A 22,765-nucleotide genomic window follows, 5' to 3' on the forward strand; every position below is an offset into this window, starting at 1 on the left:
TAATGATGTAGGAGCTACTTTACCAAAAACCAAGTCCAAGATCTAGCTTGAATCAAATCCATAATATGAACATAGCTCACAGGCTTATCTAAAAAAATAAAATCATTCCGCATAATCCAAATAGACCAAACTACAGTAAACCAAATCATCCTCTGGAGATTTGATCATTTGGTAGTAGACAAGATAGCATCATGCGCATTAAAGCGATCAATTAAAGATGTTTGAGTTGAAGTTGACACTTGAAGCCAACAATAAACTCCTTTCCAAACGGCAAAAGCAAATTCGCAAGATAGAAAAAGATGTTCAATAGATTCTTCGTAGTTCAAGCAAATGGCACATTTAGCTTCATCAACGTTAAGAAGAACTTGTCTCTTCAAAAATTCCAACTTAGTGGAAAGCCTAAGTCTAAGTAATGAGAACACTCAAAATATGATGTTTGATTTATACTTTTTTATCGGTATGTAAATATTTATGATTACATTTCGATTGTTGTTGACAAATATGCTACTTTCTTTAGGCAATGTTTAAATATCTGTTACGATATTTCACTTATTATTCATTGATTTTGACATAAATTTTTAATAAATAAGTCCAATAAAATAAAATATTTAGATAAATTTTGTAGGTTGGAAAAGCTAAAAATTTTGGGAAAGGAGAGAGGCACTTGAATAACATATGTTAGAAATAATTGTACATTAATAAATCAATTCCCATAAGATTAATATTCATAAAAGCATGATTAGATCTGAAGATGGACAATAATAAGATTTTGTGGAACATTACAAGATTAATGGAGCTGTGAGAATAAGAGTTATAAATAACACGTGCATTAATTACGGTGGTGTTGTTTTCCCCATGTTCCTTTTTTTCCTCCAGGGAATTTATTTTGTAGTGATTCAGTATTGTTGTTTAGATTTGATGGCATTGGTTTGCTCCATCTTCATTTTAAAGAATGAGTAAAATGATGAGGTCAATGAATGTGTTGTGTGCTTGGCTTCTTAAAGTGGGGGCTTGAGCATTAATATGGTGGCATGGTTGTAAGCTTTAGTTGATTAATCTTGGCCTAATTTATAGCCACTTTCTCAAGGTGAGTGTTAATAAAAAGATTGGAGAGTTGGGCTTAGTACTAGGCTTTTTGTATTGAACTTTTGTTTTGGTGGGAGTGGACCCACTTCTATAAAATAAATTAGAAGTCTGAATAAATTTGAGGACTAACGCGATCTCTTTACCTGATTTATCTTGGGCCGTTTATGTTTACAATAGTCCATATTAAGAGTATAAAAACATGTACCCTAGGTATTTCATACCCTAGAAACCAGAACGATTGAAGTCTTCTCGCCTTCGAAGAGTGTCGCCGCTTCTGACAAACAATTGAGAAAAGCTCGATCCACATTGAGTTCATATCTAATCAATTTGGGAACGCCAAATCTGGTATGTGATCTAAACCTATTTATGTTGTGTTCTGATTCATTTATGATTTGATCATATAATTGCATTATGCGCTCGATTTGATCTCACGGTATAGTGATCTATCTCTCTATCTAAAATGGAATATTAAAAAATGAAAAATATTTAGTTGTGGATGTATACAAAGATAATATAATAAATTTGTGATTTTTGGGATTTAAGTTTCAAGATCTAAAGTCTATTCATATAAAATATTGAGATCATCCTAAATTTTATGAAACATGTCTGAATTTTAATTTTGATTTAATGAATCTTGAATCAATCAAATTGACCACCAGCCTTTGGCCAATCCCATTGACCTATCATTCCTTGGCTAATCCAAACTCGCCTTAACTTTTCATATAAAAGGGTTGAATCATTTGATCTGTGTGCAACCAGTCAATTCGACTTTGTAGGGATTTATTATATTGATGAAAAATAAATAAATATTTTATATTTTATTATTTTTAGTAAAATATAAATTTAATTTAATTTAATTTAATTTAATTTAATTTAATTTAATTTAATTTAATTTATTAAATTATTTATATATTTGTTTAATTTATATGATTCCGGGAAAGACTCCTTGGTGGAATAAGCTACTCTTGCTATCTCTTATTGGGTGATGTTCTATCCAAGTTTTTTTAAATACTTTTATCCTTGTCCAAATATTTTGTTTAAATTTATTTATACCTCATGTCATTTGCAATGAATATGATGTACATTTGCAGACACCACAAGCCCAACAACACAAAAGTGGTAGAGTTATGACATAACTTTGTCTTGTTTTTTGTTTTAAATATGGTCATGCATATCAAAGACATAAAAATGCAAAATGGAGACAAATAACAATTGTTATTGTTAATCTACTACCATCATAAATGGTTCATCATTGTAACTAGAGATCATTTCAGGTCTCTATAAATGAAAGTGAAATCAATGTTATCATCGTTTTCATTTGAGTCTTTATGGTTGTTTTGAGTGGAAGTTTACTTGATTATTTATACGTGGGCTTAAATACTCTTGGTTTGGGCTTTGAGTTTGGGCCCATTTATCCATAATTATTGCATGAAATGCATATACGTATAGTTATTATTAGTTAAATTCTTTAGTGTACAATTACATTAATATGTTTCCTAATAAATGTTTAAGAATGGAATTAATATAACTAAGGATGTGGTAGTGGAAAATTGTAAAGTTTCCACTTGTAGCTTCCATTTTTTATTCCTATGCAACTTCAATTAGTTAACTTCAATTTTATTCCTATGCAACTTCCTAACATGTGTTTATACCTTTCAAAATCCTTTGATTTATTGTAGATGAACTTTATTCGTGAAATCATTTATTTCCACATTATATTTCTAATATGCATATTTTATGAGTTTTAGTTGTTTATACTTTACAGAAACAGGTCTGCTTAGGTGATTATTGCTATCAATTCCATGGGATCCTTCATTGGTGCTAGATCAATCTCTATAAATTTAAACGACCCCTTAGATATCAGAGACAGAAATCGCTGTAAGCATTTTTCATTACGGTAAGCTTTGTTCTTCTTATTACCAGTAGATTTTTCCAGATTATATTATAGCTTTTCTAACTATTTAGCTTTATCTATGCTCTAGAGTTTTTTAATAGAAAAACATTTTTAATGGAGTCTTTTTAATACTTTTTTACGATGTCATTGCATTATCTGTCATTCATATTTAATCATTGACTCTTAGATATAAATAATACAAATAATATATTGATTGTGTATAAATATTTACGGAAAGTGTTAGACTATTTTACCTTTATAGTGTGTATGTCTATCATCTATACACATGAGACATTTTGATTTTTTATGATTGCACACAACTTAAGTATTTAAAAACATTAGCATTTTAAAGTTAGAACTCCAATTGATTAATATGTCACATTATAGGACCATCATAAAGAATCAAATAATGTAAGTGATGCCTAAAGAAACTAGAGAAGTTGTGGGTATTACACTATTATGTCAGGGTTTCAATTTGATAAAGATTGTCTGTAACTAGGGATGTGTGTCCATAATTTAATTATTCACTAACAAGTTCATTTTTTTATGGTTAATTCAGGGAATATGTTTCCAGTAAGCGAAATACTGATTGGAGGAAAAGTTGGACATTTCCTACAAATATGTCTAACGAAGAATCATCATTCCCACCAATGAATGTTAAAAAATTCAAATTGTGGTCATGTCAAAATTGCCTTAATGAAACCAATGCTGAAGCCACAGATAATATTGTTTCAGCCATTCAACAAGCTCCTATACCAGATGATAATTTGGTCAGGAGAGGTGTTGATTTGAATTTACCTATTGATATAAGCAGTGATGATGATGATGACTTACCCATAGGTAATGGAACAAAGAAAAAATATTGAAGTTTTACTCAGTAAAATAATATATTAATTGTTTGCTATTATATATTATATATATGGCTTGATTTTCATTGTTTTCTTCAGAATTTGAGACTGGCTTGGAGAACAATCTCAATTCTCAAGTACCATTTATTCCATCACCTGAAGTTTCTCCACATATTGAACAAGAAGTACAGACAGAAAAAGAAGGTAGGTTCAATGTGATAGAATATAATATATATCATAATTACTATGTTGTAGTAATGTCTTGTTTTCAAAGAGTTAAAATGATATTTTTTTCAGTCATGTAATGGAATTGTTGAATTTTCAGATGTTGAGCCACCTGCTACAACTCTCATCAATGAGAATCCAATTAATCATCTTCCTCAGGATACAACTGTTTGTAGTGATGCTGTGCCTACAAACAATGCAGACAATGTTGTCCAAGAAGATGTAATGGATCCTCATCTATCAAAATCCACAAACTTTTCTGATAAGGAACACCAAAAGAAGAGTTTAGTCAGTGAAAATCTAGAGCAAGGACTCAACCAACCCACTGAAGTGCATGAATCAGTATCCCTTCCTCCTACTAATATGGTTGCAGATGAACAAACACCACCAGTTTTATCTGATAAGGTTGATGTTGAAGAAGACATGCATGCAAAAGAAAGAGGTACATACGTTCAATTTAATAGAATTTATCAGTCACACAATTAGTAATATATATACTAATATTACTTTACAGTAATAATGTTTTTTTTATTTTAAAGAGTCAAAATTAAGAACTATTTTTGAGACAGGTCGTGAAAGTGATGAAGTCAACGATGTCGAGCCACTTGCTATTGCTACTGTTGTACCAGACGACAACCGGGGAGTCTTAAATCTTAACACTGAGCACCCAGAAGGACATCCTCCTCTAGATTCAAATGTTCCTGGTGATGGTACTGTGCCTACAGGCAATCCAGAAGATATTGCCAAAAATGATATTTTGGATGATAATCCAACAGATTCCATAAGATTATCTTGGATTAGACCTCTAAAGATGCGCTCACTCGCTGATTTATTAAGCAGATCTGATCTGTTAGTCAGAGAAGAAAACGTGTCAGAACCCCAACCTCCTACTGATGTGCCTACAAATCCAGATTCATTGCCAAATTTACCTGCAGATAGTGTTGATGTTGAAGAAGCCACGACTTCAAGAAAAAGAGGTCGAGGTAGAAAAAAGAAGAGTCCTTCTAATAAAAAGAGTAAGAAACCTGCAAGGAATGAAAATGAAGTTGAAAACCTAGAGGGAGATGCCAATGCAATTGACACCATTCCGCATAATGAACTTGAAGAGCTTAATAGCACCGAACAAACAAAGAAATGGTTGTCTTTGCAAGAGGTCACTTCAAACCCTCATCTTTTACTGAAAGATAGTGAAACCAATATTTCTGGACCTTCCATGCATAATGCAGATGTTAATCGTGGAAAAGGAAAAGGAAAAGAAATTCTCATTGAAGTAAGTATTAATAAAAATCGCATTTTCATATTCTTTTTCTTAGTGAAAGGAATAAAAATCACTTCCATGGTTAACAAATGGTATTATTTTTTTGTTTCTCATTAAAGAGTATCATCAACTACCATGTTAAATATTTTTAGAGATTAGTTTTAGTTAATTCCATTTTATTCCAATGTCCGACCAATAATTTCCATTAGTGAACGTGTTTTAATTTATTGGCATCAACAATATCTTAGTATTTTAGCTATGTACTTCTGTAGTATCTTGAAATGTTTACATCAAGAACCAGTTTGATTTCTTGAACCAGAAATTAATACTCAAATTAAATAGTTGCATATTAAACTACTTTGCATATTAGTCTAATTCTTCAAACAATAAGAATTAATCATGTAGACCACAAAGCATTTATGCAGTGTAATTTACAGATTTTATATGCATTGAGTTGTAGTGTACTTGTTTGTTGATAACTTCTGTGAATGTCTTATTATTTAGAGTATTGAACAATAACCATTTCATAGAAAACACATTTCCAATAACATAACCATCTTCATTTTTGCAGGAAAATAACAGGGCAGAGAAAAGGGCTGAAACTGTTGGAGCCACCATGACAGAAAACTCTAACCAGGGTGCAACTGATGACATACCCATGGATGTTGTTGAGTTTATGGCAAAAATGCAATATGAAAAGACTCTACCTGATGAGGGAAATGCAACTAATCTACTTGACAAACCCAACCAAAAGGAGAGTGAAAATATCACAAGAGAAGAAAATGTATTGCCTGAAAATAATGGAAACTCAATCAACTTTGAGAAAAAGGGTAAGAAAAAGAAGAAAAAGAATATGAATGGGAATGAGAAAAATTCCAATGCTAATATTAATCTTGAGAAGCCTCCTAAGAATATTGGTGTTGGAACTTTAAAAAGAAAAAATGCAAAAAAAATCAAGGATCCAAGCAATCAATCAACTACTGCCTTTAATGTTGTTGCTGCAGCTGAAATGCTTCAAAGTGCCTTTGACTCTAGTCATAGCACTAAAAAGCTGAAGATTGAACCCTCGAAAAGGTATTTATATAATAAATCACATGACAATTTTCTTGCGTCTCTAGTCCTTAATGCATACTCATAGGTTCAATATATATAGAAATTTATAAACATTGTTAATTTCAGTGACAAAAATTCCAATGCTAAAATTAATCTTGAGAAGTCTGCTGAGAATATTGATCCTGGAACTTCGAAAAGAAAAAATGTCAAAAAAATCAAAGATACAAGCAATCAATCAACTACAGCCTTCAATGTTGTTGCTGCAGCTGAAATGCTTCAAAGTGCCTTTGATTCTAGTCATAGCACTGAAAAGCCGAAGAATGAATCCTCTAAAAGGTACTTATATAATAAAACAATTGACTATTTTTTTGCATCTCTAGTCCTTAATGCATACTCATAGGTTCAATATATATAGAAATTTATAAACTTTATTAATTTCAGTGGCAAAAATTCCAATGCTAATATTAATCTTGAGAAGCCTGCTGAGAATATTCATCCTGGAACTTTGGAAAGACAAAATGTAAAAAAAATCAAGGATACAAACAATCAATCAACTACAGCCTTCAATGTTGTTGGTGCAGCCGAAACGCTTCAAAGTGCCTTTGATTCTAGTCATAGCACTGAAAAGCTGAAGAATGAATCCTCTAAAAGGTACTTATATAATAAATCACATGACAATTTTCTTGCATTTCTAGTCCTTAATGCATACTCATAGGTTCAATATATATAGAAATTTATAAACTTTATTAAATTTTCAGTGGCAAAAATTCAAATGCTAATATTAATCTTGAGAAGCCTGGTGAGAATATTGATCCTGGAATTTCGAAAAGAAAAAATGTAAAAAGAATGAATGATACAAGCAATCAATCAGCTACACCCTTCAATGTTGTTGCTACAGCTCAAATGCTTCAAAGTGCCTTTGATTCTAGTCATAGCACTGAAAAGCTGAAGAATGAATCCTCTAAAAGGTACTTATATAATAAATCACATGACAATTTTCTTGCATCTCTAGTCCTTAATGCATACTCATAGGTTCAATATATATAGAAATTTATAAAATTTATTAATTTCAGTGGCAAAAATTCCAATGATAATATTAATCTTGAGAAGCCTGCTGAGAATATTCATCCTGGAACTTCGGAAAGAAAAAATGTAAAAAAAATCAAGGATACAAACAATCAATCAACTACAGCCTTCAATGTTGTTGGTACAGCTAAAATGCTTCAAAGTGCCTTTGATTCTAGTCATAGCACTGAAAAGCTGAAGAATGAATCTTCTAAAAGGTACTTATATAATAAATCACATGACAATTTTATTGCATCTCTAGTCCTTAATGCATACTCATAGGTTCAATATATAGAAATTTATAAACTTTATTAATTTCAGTGGCAAAAATTCCAATGTTAATATTAATCTTGAGAAGCCTGCTGAGAATATTGATCCTGGAACTTCGGAAAGAAAAAATGTAAAAAGAATAAGTGATACAAGCAATCAATCAACTACAGCCTTCAATGTTGTTGCTGCAGCTGAAATGCTTCAAAGTGGCTTTGATTCTAGTCATAGCACTGAAAAGTCGAAGAATGAATCCTCTAAAAGGTACTTATATAATAAATCATATGACTATTTTCTTGCATATCTAGTCCTTAATGCATACTCATAAGTTCAATATATATAGAAATTTATTAACTTTATTAATTTTTCAGTGGCAAAAATTCCAATGCTAATATTAATCTTAAGAAGCCTGCTGAGAATATTGATCCTGGAATTTCGAAAAGAAAAAATGTAAAAAGAATGAATGATACAAGCAATCAATCAGCTACACCCTTCAATGTTGTTGCTACAGCTCAAATGCTTCAAAGTGCCTTTGATTCTAGTCATAGCACTGAAAAGCTGAAGATTGGTCAATCAAAAAGGTACCTATATAATAAATCACATAACCATTTTCTTGCATCTATGGTCCTTAATGCAACTTCATAGGTTCAATACATAGAAATTTATCGATTTTATTGATTTTAGTGACAAAAATTTCAATGCAAATATTAATATTGAGAAGTCTGCTGAGAATATAGATGTTGAAACTTTGAAAAGAAAAAATGCAAAAAGAATGGAGGATACAAGCAATCAATCAACTATAGCATTCAATGTTGTTAATGCAACTGAAATGCTTCAAAATGCCTTGATATTAGTCACAACATTGATCCCTCTAAAAAGTACTTATATAATAAATCACATAACTACTTTCTTGCATCTCTAGTCCTTAATGCAACTTCATAGGTTCTATACATTATAGAAACTTATAAACTTTATTGATTTCAGTGGCGAAAATTTCAATGCTAATATTAATCTTGAGAAGCTTGCTGAGAATATTGATGTTGGAACTTCGAAAAGAGAAAATGCAAAAATAAGGAAGGATACATACAATCAAACAACTGCAACCTTCAATGTTGTTGATGCAGCTGAAATACTTCAAAGAGCTTTTGATTCTAGTCATAGCAGTGAAAATCTGAAGATTCATCTCTCAAAAAGGTACCTATATAATAAATCACATAATCATTTTCTTGCATTTCTATTCCTTAATGCAACTTCATAGGTTCAATACATATAGAAATTTATAAACTTTACTCATTTGAGTGGCAAAAATTTCATTGCTAATATTAATCTTGAGAAGTCTGCTGAGAATATTGGTGTTGAAACTTCCAAAAGATTTTTTTTAAAAAGAATGAAGGATACAAGCAATCAATCGACTATAGTGTTCAATGTTGTTGTTGCAACTGAAATGCTTCAAAATGCATTAGATCTTAGTCCTAGTAGTAAAAAGTTGAATATTAACCCCTCTAAAAATTTCATATATAATAAATCACATAACTATTTTCTTGCATATCTAGTCCTTAATGCAACTTCGTAGGTTCTATACATTATAGAAACTTATAAACTTAATTGATTTCAGTGGCGAAAATTCCAATGCTAATATTAATCTTGAGAAGCTTGCTAAGAATATTGATGCTGGAACTTCGAAAATAGAAAATGCAAAAATAATGAAGGATACATACAACCAAACAACTACAACCTTCAATGTTGTGGATGCAGCTGAAATGCTTCAAAGTGCCTTTGATTCTAGTCATAGCAGTGAAAATCTGAAGATTCATATCTCAAAAAGGTACCTATATAATAAATCACATAATCATTTTCTTGCATCTCTAGTCCTTAATGCAACTTCATAGGTTCTATACATTATAGAAACTTATAAACTTTATTGATTTCAGTGGCGAAAATTTCAATGCTAATATTAATCTTGAGAAGCTTGCTGAGAATATTGATGTTGGAACTTCGAAAAGAGAAAATGCAAAAATAATGAAGGATACATACAATCAAACAACTACAACCTTCAATGTTGTTGATGCAGCTGAAATGCTACAAAGTGCCTTTGATTCTACTCATAGCAGTGAAAATCTGAAGATTCATCTCTCAAAAAGGTACCTATATAATAAATCACATAATCATTTTCTTGCATTTCTAGTCCTTAATGCAACTTCATAGGTTCAATACATATAGAAATTTATAAACTTTATTGATGTGGCAAAATTTCAATGCTAATATTAATCTTGAAAAGTCTGCTGAGAATATTGGTGAAACTTCGAAAAGATTTTTTTAAAAAGAATGAAGGATAAAGCAATCAATCGACTATAATGTTCAATGTTGTTGTTGCAACTGAAATGCTTCAAAATGCATTTGATCTTAGTCCTAGTAGTAAAAAGCTGAATATTAAGCCCTCTAAAAAGTACATATATAATAAATCACATAACTATTTTCTTTTATCTCTAGTCCTTAATGCAACTTCATACGTTCTATACATTATAGAAACTTATAAACTTAATTGATTTCAGTGGCGAAAATTCCAATGCTAATATTAATCTTGAGAAGCTTGCTGAGAATATTGATGCTGGAACTTCGAAAAGAGAAAATGAAAAAATAATGAAGGATACATACAATCAAACAACTACAACCTTCAATGTTGTGGATGCAGCTGAAATGCTTCAAAGTCCCTTTGATTCTAGTCATAGTAGTGAAAATCTGAAGATTCATCTCTCAAAAAGGTACCTATATAATAAATCACATAATCATTTTCTTGCATTTTTGGTCCTTAATGCAACTTCATAGGTTCAATACATATAGGAATTTATAAACTTTATTGATGTGGCAAAAATTCATAGGTTCTATACATTATAGAAACTTATAAACTTTATTGATTTTAGTGGCGAAAATTCCAATGCTAATATTAATCTGGAGAAGCTTGCTGAGAATATTGATGTTGGAACTTCGAAAAGAGAAAATGCAAAAAAAATGAAGGATACAAGCAATCAATCAACTACAACCTTCAATGTTGTTGCGGAAGCTGAAACACTTCAAAGGGCTTTGGATCCTAGTTATAGCAGTGAAAAGTTGATGATTGGTTCGTCTAAAAGGTACTTATATTATAAATCACATAACTATTTTCTTGCATCTCCAATCCTTAATGCAACTTTATAGGCTCAATACATCTAAAATTTATGAACTTTATTGATTATTTCAGTGATGAAAATTCCAATTCTAATATTAATCTTGAGAAGGCTGCTGAGAATATTGGTGTTGGAACTTTGAAAAGGAAAAATGCAAAAATAATTAAGGATGCAAACAATCAATCAACTACAACCTTCAATGCTATTGCTGAAGCTGAAATGCTTCAAAGGGCTTTGGATCCTACTTATGGCAGTAAAAAGCTGATGATTGGTTCCTCTAAAAGGTACTTATATTATAAACCACATAACTATTTTCTTGCATCTCCAATCCTTAATGCAACTTCATAGGCTCAATACACCTAGAAAGTTATGAACTTTATTGATTATTTCAGTGACGAAAATTCCAATTCTAATATTAATCTTGAGAAGCCTACTGAGAATATTGGTGCTGGAACTTCGAAAAGAAAGAATGCAAAAATAATGAAGGATACAAGCAATCAATCAACTACAACCTTCAATGCTATTGTTGAAGCTGAAATGCTTCAAAGTGCTTTGGATCCTAGTCAGAGTAGTAAAAAGCTAAAGATTGGTTCCTCTAAAAGGTACTTATATTATAAATGACATAACTATTTTCTTGCAACTTCAATCCTTAATGCAACTTCATAGGCCTAATACATCTAGAAATTTATGAACTTTATTGATTATTTCAGTGATGGAAATTCCAATCCTAATATTAATGTGGAGAAGTCTGCTGAGAATATTGGTGTTGGAACTTCGAAAAGAAAAAATACAAAAAGAATGAAGGATACAAGCAATCAATCAATTACGACCTTCAATGCTATTGCTGAAGCTGAAATGCTTCAAAGTGCTTTAGATCCTAGTCATAGCAGTAAAAAACTGAAGATTGGTTCCTCTAAAAGGTACTTATATTATAAATCACATAACTATTTTCTTGCATCTCCGGTCCTTAATGTAACTTCATAGGATCAATACATCTAGAAATTTATTAACTTTATTGATTATTTCAGTGACGGAAATTCCAATTCTAATATTAAACTTGAGAAGCCTGCTGAGAATATTGGTGTTGAAACTTCGAAAAGAAAATATGCAAGAAAAATGAAGGATAAAAGCAATCAATCAACTATACCCTTTGATCCTATTGCTGAAGCTGAAATGCTTATAAGGGCTTTGGATCCTAGTGGTAGCAGTAAAAGAATAGAGGATACAGACAATCAATCATCTATGGCCTTCGATGCTTTTATTGCAGATGAAATGCTGGATCCTAGTAAAGACACTAAAAAGTTGTTGAAAAAAAGGTACTTTATAATAAACCACATAACTGTTTTCTTGCATCTCCAATATTTTATGCAATTTCATGGCTTCAGCACAGTTAGAAATTTATAAACTTTATTGATTTTAGTGGCAAAAATGCGAAGAAAAAGAAGGAAAAGGGTGAAAGCTCTAAGTCAAGCAAGAAGAAAGAAGCTAGTGATGACTCCCCTTGGTGGTTTAATCGTAAAATAAATCTGAAGGACATGGCAAATAGAATGAGTAATTTTCAACGTACCCAAGAAACTTCAGGGCCCTTAGGCACTAGCTATGAAAAGATTGGTATGTTTAATAGTAACCCTGTTGATCTCAACGTGAGTGAAGAAAGAACTGCACCCAAGAACAATGGAGAAGATATGATATTAGAGGACAATGTTGCTGAAGAAAGGAATGATTTACCTGCTCCTGGTGGTAACGATTCGAAGAAGAATTTGGAGGGTGATAAGAAATAATATCAAAATTGTTGAAATTGTTCACTGCTTTTACTCAAAGCTTTTCTGAGACTCCTTCATGCAACTTATTTTCTTGAGAACCATATATCACCCTCATTTACTTTTGTTTTTTACATACACATTATTTGCTCATGATTTTACTGTTGGATTTGACTATATTAATATTTTGATTTTCAATGTGGTGGCAGATATTTGAATTGAAAATTGAAATTTACTGACTTGGGTTGATATATGACATGTCCAAATTTGAACTAATGGATATGTCATATGAGATTTATATATCATGACATTTATGTTGGATGATATTTGGATTGATTGCTTATTATTTTTGATTAGTTAGTTTCATTTTATATATATATATATATATTATATATATATATATATGTGTGTTTATTTATAATTTATGATTATTTGGATTGTTATTATCTTATTGTTTATAATAATTTTTGTTTATGAAATAAATTTTTGAACTAACAATTGATTTTCACAAATCCTTATCATCCTAATTTTTTTAGGAAATCATCAATTTAGTTGATTTTTTTTGTAATATTGAGAGTATCCTCTCACACTTTTGTGTAAATAATAAATTTCTTTCGAGTTTGTGATTACCCTTTCCAACATGTGTTACTCTCATGAATAGAACTATACGAAAACCATTCAATTTTAGCTATTCGATCAATAATGACTTTGTGGTAGTAAACTTGTAACATTTAATGGTTACATGTGCCTTAAAAATCATGGTTATGAATTTATGATGTTGATTCCATCCTATTTTTACTTCTTATCAAGATGTCACTTGTTTTTCAGCCTTTTGCGATTATTTGTTGTTTTTTTCTAATTGAGCTTATATGATATTGATTTCTAATAACTTACAAGTAGGAAAAATACATACAAATTCTCACATTTCTCATATTATGCTGGCTTGATTGCAAGTTTTTTTCTTCCTGTATCTCCTTCGAATTTGTTCAAAAGTAATTTGAAGTATCACATAGACATCTTGTTTTGAATGTTGATCCAACAAATTATCAAACTGCGAAATTTTTACACTTTTGTTCTTCATACTAAAAAGTAATCTTAATTTGTTATAATACAATGGCTTAAATTTTCTTCCTCGTCTCATGTTGTGGAAATTTATATTCATTTTCTTAGATTGTTACAATACAATAAAATTCACGAAAAACACACCCCAACCTCTACACACAAATATATATTGATATTTAACACATTAACAAGTAATTAATTTAGATTTAAGCCATTTTTTCAACCGCTCATTCATCACATAATTAACTTTTAAACACCAACAAAAGGATTTAATTAGGACTTATATATAAACAAGATTAATAAAATGATTTGGCATTTAACTTATTAACATCTAATTAATTTAGATTTTGGCCATTTTCACCCCTCACTCATTACATGATTAGTTTTTGAACTTCAACATAAAAAAATTAATCAATACTTAGACATATTTTTAGTCTTTGCAAATAACATATTATTTTGTTTCAATTTCTATATAAATTTTATATTGACGTATCCCTAAAATATAAAAAATAATGACCACTTTAGTTCGAGACTAACGAATACAATTTTTTTTGGTAAAAAGAGGGGTCAAAAACAAAGAAAGTTTGTATACAAACTAAGGGAAAAAGATATATACACCGACAGTGTAAAGATTTTTTATATTGTGACTATATCATTTACCATTGATTTTTAGTTATTATTGACTTTTAAATAAAAGTATTGCAAATGAATGGTGGATGAAGCATTAATTATGTATAAATCTTTACACTGTCAGTGCATACATTTTACACTCACAAACTAAATACATAAAAAAAAATTTATACATGAGTATGTACAAACACATTCAAGTCTTTAGTGAAGAATGATTTTACCATAATTCATGAAAGATGTTTTCGAAGTACCATAAAAGGACTATGTAGGACTCTTGAAAGATAAATATAACTTAGACATTAGACAATATCTTCATTACAAATAAAAATGATCATTGTAGAACTATTGAATTTTGTATATATTATGATTTTAATTTTAATCATCTTTATGATATTACTATTAGTTTGTTAGAATCAAAATCATTTTCTATAACTCTCATTTTCATATAGATGAGGTAATGAAATTAATTTTTTTACACTCTTAAAACCCTTCTTAATGTCTTTTTGGGTGTGATGTTTAGATTTGTGTAGTATTTTGTGGAATGGACGGCAAACATAGGGATAACAATGAAAACCGAATTCGTTGGTATCTGCCTGAATTCAACTCGAATTTAACAAGGAAAACCCAATATGATTGGGTTGAGGTTTTACCTAGGTTTAATTTTCAGGTTCAGGTTCAAGTTTGGTAGAGCAAAGACCATAACCAAAAATAATGTAATGCAATTTAAAATTGAAAATTAATTATTTTTAATTTCTAATTCTACTTTCCATTTTATTGATTTTTCAAACAGAAATAAAATAATATAAAAGAAAATAGAAATTCTAGAGAATGATGAAACAAAAATGATACTATAAATTTCCTAATACATTTATTAATTTCGGATTTGATTTAACCAAACCTGATGAGTTCGGGGACGATATCTTTATTTTCAATCTCGTTGAGGTTTTGAATTTTGGATTCAGGTATGTACAAACCCGATTATGACCGTCTCATTGTTATTCCTAGGTAAACTCCATTTTAATTGGTTCATTAGACATTTTGTATAATATTTATATGGATAGAACTCATATTTTTCTTTTTTACGATGAACAAAAAAAGAAGATTAAACTTAAAATTACAATAACCCTCGTAAATGTAACAGGAACGCACAGAAATTGAGAATCCACTCTTTGTTGGCGGGAAATGGCGACCTCATTGCAAATGCAAATTGAAAATCCTCTGCGGAGTCATATATTATAGTCAACACGTACGAATACAATGAATCTTATCCATTCAATACTACCACTCCAGTTATATTAACCACTCTACATAAAATATCAGCCGTTGATTAAACAAATCCGTTGCTCATCGTCGTTAGGCAAATAGCGACAGCGTGATTCGCAATGCTGATGATAACACTAGATCGCACCCAAATAAGGCAAAACTTGCAAGCCCTAGGTAGCATTTTCGAACCCTAGAGTATTCGCTGAATCGAAGTTGATCGCTCTCACATTCAGCTTCGTTCGAAGTCGAATTTAACGGTTATTGAAGATTTTTGTTTCGAATCGAACTTCAATGGATGAAAGAGATAGCAGTGAAAGTCCAATTCAAGGGAAGAAATCAAAGTCCAAAACCGCTCGAAAACCTAAAGAAACTGTTCTCAAGCAAAGTCTCTCTCTCACCCTCGATCTATCGATGTTACGATCTCACTGTTTCACAATCATTTTTGTTTAATTGGTTTTTTTTTAATTTGTAGAATCTCCAGCTGAATTCTTCGCTGAGAACAAGAACATCGCAGGATTTGATAATGTAAGCATAATTATACATTAATTATGTGTTTGATTTGTGATATTTGAATTTTGTGTCAATTTTGAAAATGATTTTGTCCGGAATTGTGTGGATTTCACTTCAGCCTGGAAAATCTCTGTACACTACTGTTAGAGAGCTTGTGGAGAACGCTCTTGATTCGGCGGAATCCATATCCAAGCTTCCAGTGGTTGAAGTAACTATGTAAGTGTTTAGTTGGAATTTAGAAGTATGATGAATGGTGAACAAATCATTGAGCACATGTAGAGAGGTGATACTTTTTAGTGTATTTGTAAATGTTTTGTTATGTGGAATTTGGTTGCTGCAGTGAGGAGATAAAGAAAAGCAAGTTTAATTCTATGATTGGTCTTGTTGACCGTGAACGTGTCGACGCTGCATTGTATGATGATTATGAAAATGAGAAGGCTCGCGAGGTGTGTTTAATTTCATTTTGTTACATCGGTTGTGTTATACTGAGATAAATAGTCTGAGTAAAACTCTATGGTTGAGTTTGAGTGGTATAAATTGTTAACTTGTTATGGCATCAAATGTGAAAGTATGATCTTGGTTCATATAAACGTTGAAGGCTCACTGTATAGGGTTCTGTCTCACTCTCGCATTATAATCTTACCATGCAGAAACGATTAGCTAAAGAGGCTCGTACTCAAGAAATACAAGCTAAGAATGCTACCCTTGGAAAGAAAGTGAAAGAGACTCCAGCTTCAAAGGGTATCAAAGGTCGAGGTGAGGCATCGTTTTATAGAGTTACATGCAAGGTGCGTTTGGTTTCTGCCCCATCCTTATTTTGTGGTTCTGTATTGATGTGCAACATCTTTCTATGTGTTTGAATGCAGTCAGCATAACTGTTTGGTCTTATTTTGAAATAAAATTTGAAAGTGTTGAATCATTTTCTGTGGATATCAATCTCATTCTCATTTTTGTATGTAATTCTAGTCTGTAGGCAATCTCATGCTTGCTACTAACTAATTTCAGGATAACGGAAAAGGAATGCCACATGATGACATCCCAAATATGTTTGGCCGAGGTCAGTTACTTGCTACCTTAGTTATCTATGAATCAACATTTCTATAGACATTTCAGCAGTTATTTTTTTGTTGATATAGGAACTAGAGACCTCATTTTCTGTAAACTTGTCTATTCATGCAGTTCTGTCTGGGACAAAATATGGCTTGAAGCAGACGAGGGGGAAGTTTGGTCTTGGTGCAAAGATGGTAGTGGCAACAGCCAACGTGCACTAGTTTATATATAGGCCCCCTTTCTCTTTGTTTTCTGTAACTTTGGAAAGTGATAACTAACTTGTAACAGTTGCCAACTTTTTGCTTGAGGTTGAATTATATACCAGTTTCTGTTGGCCGTATTGATCTGTTGTTCATATATGCAGGCACTGATATGGTCTAAAATGAGTACTGGGCTTCCTATTGAGATCTCCTCATCAATGAAAAACCAAACTTATATTACATTTTGCAGGCTGGATATTGACATTCATAAGTATGATTTTTTTTAAAGTACATTCATAAGTATAAATGAACTGATATTTCTACCCCTCCAAATAAAGAATGCTTTAATTTTCAGGAATATTCCTCATGTACATTTGCATGAAAAACGGGAGAACAAGGAATTCTGGCATGGAGCTGAAATTCAAGTTGTCATTGAAGGCAATTGGACTACTTACCGTGTATGCAATACTTATTTGGTGGATTTTTTTAATTCACTGCGATATCCAGATATTATTGAGCATTTCCACTTTCCACAATTCGCTGTTGTTATGCTTATTGATTTATCTATACTCTCTAGACTAATGGAGGTTATGTTTAACTGATATAAGCCCTTTGTTTGCATTTGCAGTCAAAAATATTGCATTACATGCGACAAATGGCTGTTATCACCCCTTATGCCCAGTTTCAATTTAAATTTGTCTCAGATGCACCTGAGTATGTATATATGTCTCTTTACTTCCTCCCCACATTCCCCAAGAACAACAATGCTCAATCATCTTATACTAGCTGTTCTCTTCTGCAGCAAGAATGTTACAATAAGGTTTGCCCGCAGAACAGATGTGATGCCACCCATTCCTCTGGAGACAAAGCATCATCCATCCTCTGTTGATTTGCTGCTAATTAAACGACTTATTACAGAAACTTCGAAGCAGAACCTTTTGCAGTTTCTTCAGCATGAATTTGTAAACATCAGTAAACCCCATGCTGAAAGATTGATAGGTAAAGGAAAACAGTTCACATGGTTCGGTATTCATATTAGAGATGCTCAATCTGTTAACTATTGCACTCTACTTTTTCCAGGAGAAATGGGTCCAGACTTCAGCTCAAAAATGGCTGTGAAGTCTCTAACTTCACAACAAGTAGTGCGCATTCATCAGTTGTTTCGTCAAGCCAAGTTTGATGATCCTAGTGGTCATGTAAGTTATGGAGTCTTTGTTATAAGCCCCTTTTCTATATAATTCATTTTGTTTTTTTCCATTATTTTTATTCTATATTCCTTACTTTGTCATTTGGTTTGCCCTTCATACCTATTTTCAGTGTCTTAGCCCTGCTGGTGAATACAATCTTCGGCTAGGAATTATAAAAGAGCTGAACCCAGACATGGTTGCAACTTATTCAGGCAGGTTGTGGTTCATTAATAAAGTTTTGCTAGTTTTTTTTCTTTCCTCAGATCATTGCTTCTTGGAACTTCCATGTCTCTTAATTAAACTTTTTTATCCTTGTGGCTGTGGGTCATAGGTCTACTTTTTATCTAACTTTATATATTGGGAGTCCTAAGGGGTAACTCTATGTCACTATGTTAGAGGCCCATGAGAGATTTTTAATTTTGTTTATCTGCTTGGTTTATTGGTAATAGATAATTCATAATTCTTAAAAGCTAGTTTTCTGTTATTACTTCACAGTGCTCAAGTTTTTGAAGGCCACCCATTCATCGTGGAAGCTGGAGTCAGTATAGGTGGAAAAGATGTCAAGCAAGTTAAGTTTCACTTCCATCAATACTTATGTCAAAAAATAGTTTGAAACTCACGTGTTAAGAAGTACCATTTTATCTGAGAAATAGTTGGAGATAGAGTGAATTGCTATGATTATACTAATAAGCAAAGACAATAAATGTACAAGAGAAAAGATTTTTTGCTAGATATGCAAAAGAAAAGACTTTGGGGAGCTCTCTTGATCTGATGTTTTTTGTGCTGTTAGCATGATTCCTGATCCTCCTAATCTGTGCTTCTCTTATATTCTAACAAAAAAGTTTAACATGCTTTCTGATCGGTTGTGATAATACCACTTCCCCCCTGCACCCACCTCATGCTTCCACCCTTAAATAATGTGATTTAGGGTGACTCCTGGTCAAGCATTTGATTCGGCAATACGAAGTGCTAGTTATATAGTGTTGTTTTATTCTGTTCTCGGACAATGGCAACGATTTTTCAATGACACCATATAATACTTGTTTTCAGGGTCTTAATATATTCAGGTTTGCAAATAGAATTCCACTACTTTTTGAGCAAGGTGCTGATGTTGTCACCAGGACGGCACTTAAGAGAATCAAGTAAGTGTGTGCAGTAGCAAATGCTTTTCTCTTGACTTTCTAATGTTGGGAGGAGGTGGCTGAATAAAGGATCCATAATTGCTTTACAAAATTCTCTGGCAATTTCATGGATAATAATATATGGAATCTTACTAAATACCTTTTCAGCTGGAGTAATTACAAAATTAACCAGATACAAGATAAGATTGGTGTCTTTGTAAGCATTGTGAGTACTAAAATTCCATTCAAAGGGACTGGAAAAGAATACATCGGTGACGACATAACTGAGATTGCTTCTGCTGTCAAGGTTCGAACTTTTTAATTTATGAATTTTCAATTGCAGCAATGGTAATTAATCCAACACTATTTTTCTCCAGTATGCAATTCAGCAGTGTTGCATCCAATTAAAATCCAAGATTGTAAAAAGGATACAGGCCCGTGAGCAGCAGGAGAGGAAACGAAATTTAAGCAGGTATACCGAAGTCTTATTCCCCCTCATTATTCCAGGAGTCTAATGAATGATGTCATTCTTTTTTTTCTGTATGAAGTAAAATACGTTTTCTACCAATTGGCAGGTATATTCCTGATGCTGCTGGTGCAGTTTACAATGTTTTGAAAGATATGACACAGTTACATGCATCAAAGAAGAGTCGTAATGGAAATGATGATGATGCAGAACTACTGAGAAAAGTCTCTGAGAAATTGATTACTAAAGAAACATTGATTGAAAAGCTTGCTAAACATGTTGAACAGGTGCTCTATAGCTGTTAATTTTTTACGAAAAAATTAGTTTTCTTGCAAATTTACAAACTAAAGGATTCTTAACCTGAATAAGATCAGAACTGTCCAGTGCCAGTTTTAGATTGGTCCAGAGGAACAACTCTTGATTGTCACGTGAACAAGATCTTATATTTAAAATCTAGACATAGTTATTGTTGTTACTGAAATTAGGGGTACCTTGAAGAGCTACAAATTAAGCCTCATAGTTAAACTACAATGTTCAGAAATTTATTCTTGACAATCTAGATTGTTCTTACTGCTTATAGCATTGAACCAAAACACCATATGGACATTTAGGCAATACTACCCTCTAGGATCATAATCTGTCCCTTATTATGAACATAAGAAAAAGTGACGCATTTGGGGGTACTTTAATTTATATAGGATCTATTTTTTTGAAGCTACTTGTATTTAAATTTATTGCTAAAGTTTGGTATATTATGTTTATGCAGGTGGACTACGAAATGGCATTGGAGTATGCCACACACAGTGGAGTAAGTGAGGAACCCAGAGAACCAATTTATATACAATCATTGGAATCTCCAAATAAGATGATTGACTTACATGCTCCATTCTTTGTATTCAGAGTCTTACAGTAGATTGATTTCAAAATAAACAAAAATGAAAGTGAAAACGATTTTTCAATTTATATTTTTTTTTATCTTACAGTAGATGAAGGAACAGTTATTGTATCTATTCTTTTCATTGCAAGGGTAAGAATGTTGTTTACCTTTTTACATGAAGCTTATAAGTTTAAATATTGGAAATAACCTTCCTATGTTATGATGATTGTTACATTTATGTTTCCAAACCTCGTGTCGTTTTTATTCTTTTCATTGCAATAAATGCCAATAAGATTGATAAGATATTTCAGATGATTCTGATTTTATGTTTAACGGTGCATTTACACTCCCACAATTTGGAAGTAAACACACTGCGCAATGAATAATTGGTATACCATGATCTGGGATGGTCATTATTGTTGAAATAAGAACAACATTTTTCCTTTATTTGTTACGCCAGATTCTTATTTATTAGAAATATATTTTACATAAGATCATCATGATTTTTTTTATAAAAAAATAAGAATAAAAATTATGTTTATTATTATTAGCATGTTGACTTATATTTTGTGTCTGTTAACCTACAGTATTATTTCATGATATTAAGTATTAAATTTATATTTATATTTATATTTTAAAGAATTATAGTGTTTTTTATTGGATGTACTTCATGATATAATTTTTGTATTATTTATTATAATATTCGACTTAAAGTGAGATATATTAATTATAATTGTCTAAGATTATATGGTTTTACTTTATAAATAATAAATATTAAGGACAAAATAGAAAAATGAAATAATTATTTAAAGTTTTGATTATATATATATATAGTTATATAGTTATAATATAAAAACAAATGTCATTATCAGAAATATATTAAATTATAAAATATTATTGAAATTCAAATAAAAATAAAGTTGAGATTTGCATGGTCTAAGCTCACTTGCAAACAAAACATTGTTTGTTTGGAGTTGTTGAGTTGTAAGAATGCTAAAACAACGGCAGAAACAAGTGTTTTGTAATGATAGCGTTGTGGAACAAGTACGATTCCTGAGTGATACTTTTAGACCCATTATTTCAATTTTGTACACCACTTTTAAAATTTCATAAAAATATATAGTTCAACAAGTTGATGAATGTAAATACCTTTTAGCATAAGTTTCTATAAATGTATAAGCCAATGGATGAAATAATGTAACATACACTTAGTGCTTATGTTAGGTTCATACTGAACGTGCTTACATTTTTAGTTGATATATATGGTACTAAAATCAAAGGGAGAATTTAAAATTTTAAAAATATCATTTACTTTTTCTTTTTCCTTCTTGGAATATATTTTTACATTAAGATGAATGTCTACAGAAATATATTCCTATATATTTAGATATATGTTTAATGAAATGTATTCGTATAAGAGATAGAGAAATACTTTTAGCTAAAAAATTACATCTTATTATATATTTGTAAGAAAGAAAACGAGGAAAGGGTAAATTGTTAATACATTTTTGTAAAGTTAATAAAGAAATAATTAATTACTCATAAAAATAAAAATGATTGGGCAAAGTAAAAAAAATTGCTAAAATATTATTTTGGTATTTTATCTCATTTGAAGTTTTAATTTGATTTTGTAATAAAATAAATTATCATCTTAGTCTTCTAATTTTATAATATTTGTCAACTTCATTATTATAATGTTAATCAAATCTATAACAAAATAATATCAAATTCTTCACAAATTATTTTTTTCATAACTGAAATTTTCATTTTTTTTTCGCC

At 31.0% G+C, this 22,765-nt stretch overlaps 2 protein-coding genes across 3 annotated transcripts; both read left to right on the top strand.

The window, feature by feature from the left end:
- LOC109358910 (uncharacterized protein DDB_G0283357-like) lies at positions 1,323–12,901 on the top strand. Of its 2 annotated transcripts, XM_019603401.1 has the most exons (23): positions 1,323–1,431; positions 2,852–2,983; positions 3,540–3,820; positions 3,928–4,032; positions 4,154–4,495; positions 4,623–5,323; positions 5,883–6,385; positions 6,491–6,700; positions 6,806–7,015; positions 7,123–7,332; positions 7,438–7,647; positions 7,751–7,960; positions 8,068–8,277; positions 8,681–8,890; positions 9,312–9,521; positions 9,628–9,837; positions 10,249–10,458; positions 10,618–10,827; positions 10,935–11,144; positions 11,253–11,462; positions 11,571–11,780; positions 11,889–12,176; positions 12,281–12,901. In XM_019603401.1, the coding sequence occupies exons 2-23, from the start codon at positions 2,889–2,891 to the stop codon at positions 12,639–12,641; spliced, it is 5,616 nt and encodes a 1,871-aa protein (XP_019458946.1). In that variant the 5' UTR covers positions 1,323–1,431; positions 2,852–2,888; the 3' UTR covers positions 12,642–12,901. The 2 variants fall into 2 exon arrangements, with proteins under 2 accessions (XP_019458946.1, XP_019458947.1); XM_019603402.1 differs by lacking the exon at positions 9,628–9,837.
- Positions 15,758–21,153, top strand: LOC109358069 (DNA topoisomerase 6 subunit B). Its single transcript, XM_019602138.1, has 19 exons — positions 15,758–15,960; positions 16,048–16,100; positions 16,204–16,301; positions 16,426–16,531; positions 16,736–16,873; positions 17,091–17,142; positions 17,265–17,329; positions 17,500–17,606; positions 17,691–17,793; positions 17,964–18,049; positions 18,138–18,334; positions 18,416–18,531; positions 18,653–18,738; positions 19,018–19,090; positions 19,573–19,664; positions 19,812–19,950; positions 20,021–20,115; positions 20,219–20,396; positions 20,876–21,153. The coding sequence occupies exons 1-19, from the start codon at positions 15,867–15,869 to the stop codon at positions 21,020–21,022; spliced, it is 2,025 nt and encodes a 674-aa protein (XP_019457683.1). The 5' UTR covers positions 15,758–15,866; the 3' UTR covers positions 21,023–21,153.

The sequence above is a fragment of the Lupinus angustifolius genome, chromosome LG10 (assembly GCF_001865875.1).
Source record: "Lupinus angustifolius cultivar Tanjil chromosome LG10, LupAngTanjil_v1.0, whole genome shotgun sequence".
Taxonomy (NCBI): Eukaryota; Viridiplantae; Streptophyta; class Magnoliopsida; order Fabales; family Fabaceae; genus Lupinus; species Lupinus angustifolius.

Bases quoted from the DNA above. Each gene is read 5' to 3' on its own strand.
- LOC109358910 (XM_019603401.1), top strand. From the start codon at position 2,889: ATGGGATCCTTCATTGGTGCTAGATCAATCTCTATAAATTTAAACGAC. The intron at 8,891-9,311 runs GTACCTATATAA...AATTGATTTCAG, and splicing joins AAGATTCATCTCTCAAAAAG to TGGCGAAAATTCCAATGCTA. The intron at 10,828-10,934 runs GTACTTATATTA...TGATTATTTCAG, and splicing joins ATGATTGGTTCGTCTAAAAG to TGATGAAAATTCCAATTCTA.
- LOC109358069 (XM_019602138.1), top strand. From the start codon at position 15,867: ATGGATGAAAGAGATAGCAGTGAAAGTCCAATTCAAGGGAAGAAATCA. The intron at 18,532-18,652 runs GTAAGTTATGGA...ACCTATTTTCAG, and splicing joins TTGATGATCCTAGTGGTCAT to TGTCTTAGCCCTGCTGGTGA. The intron at 19,951-20,020 runs GTTCGAACTTTT...ATTTTTCTCCAG, and splicing joins AGATTGCTTCTGCTGTCAAG to TATGCAATTCAGCAGTGTTG.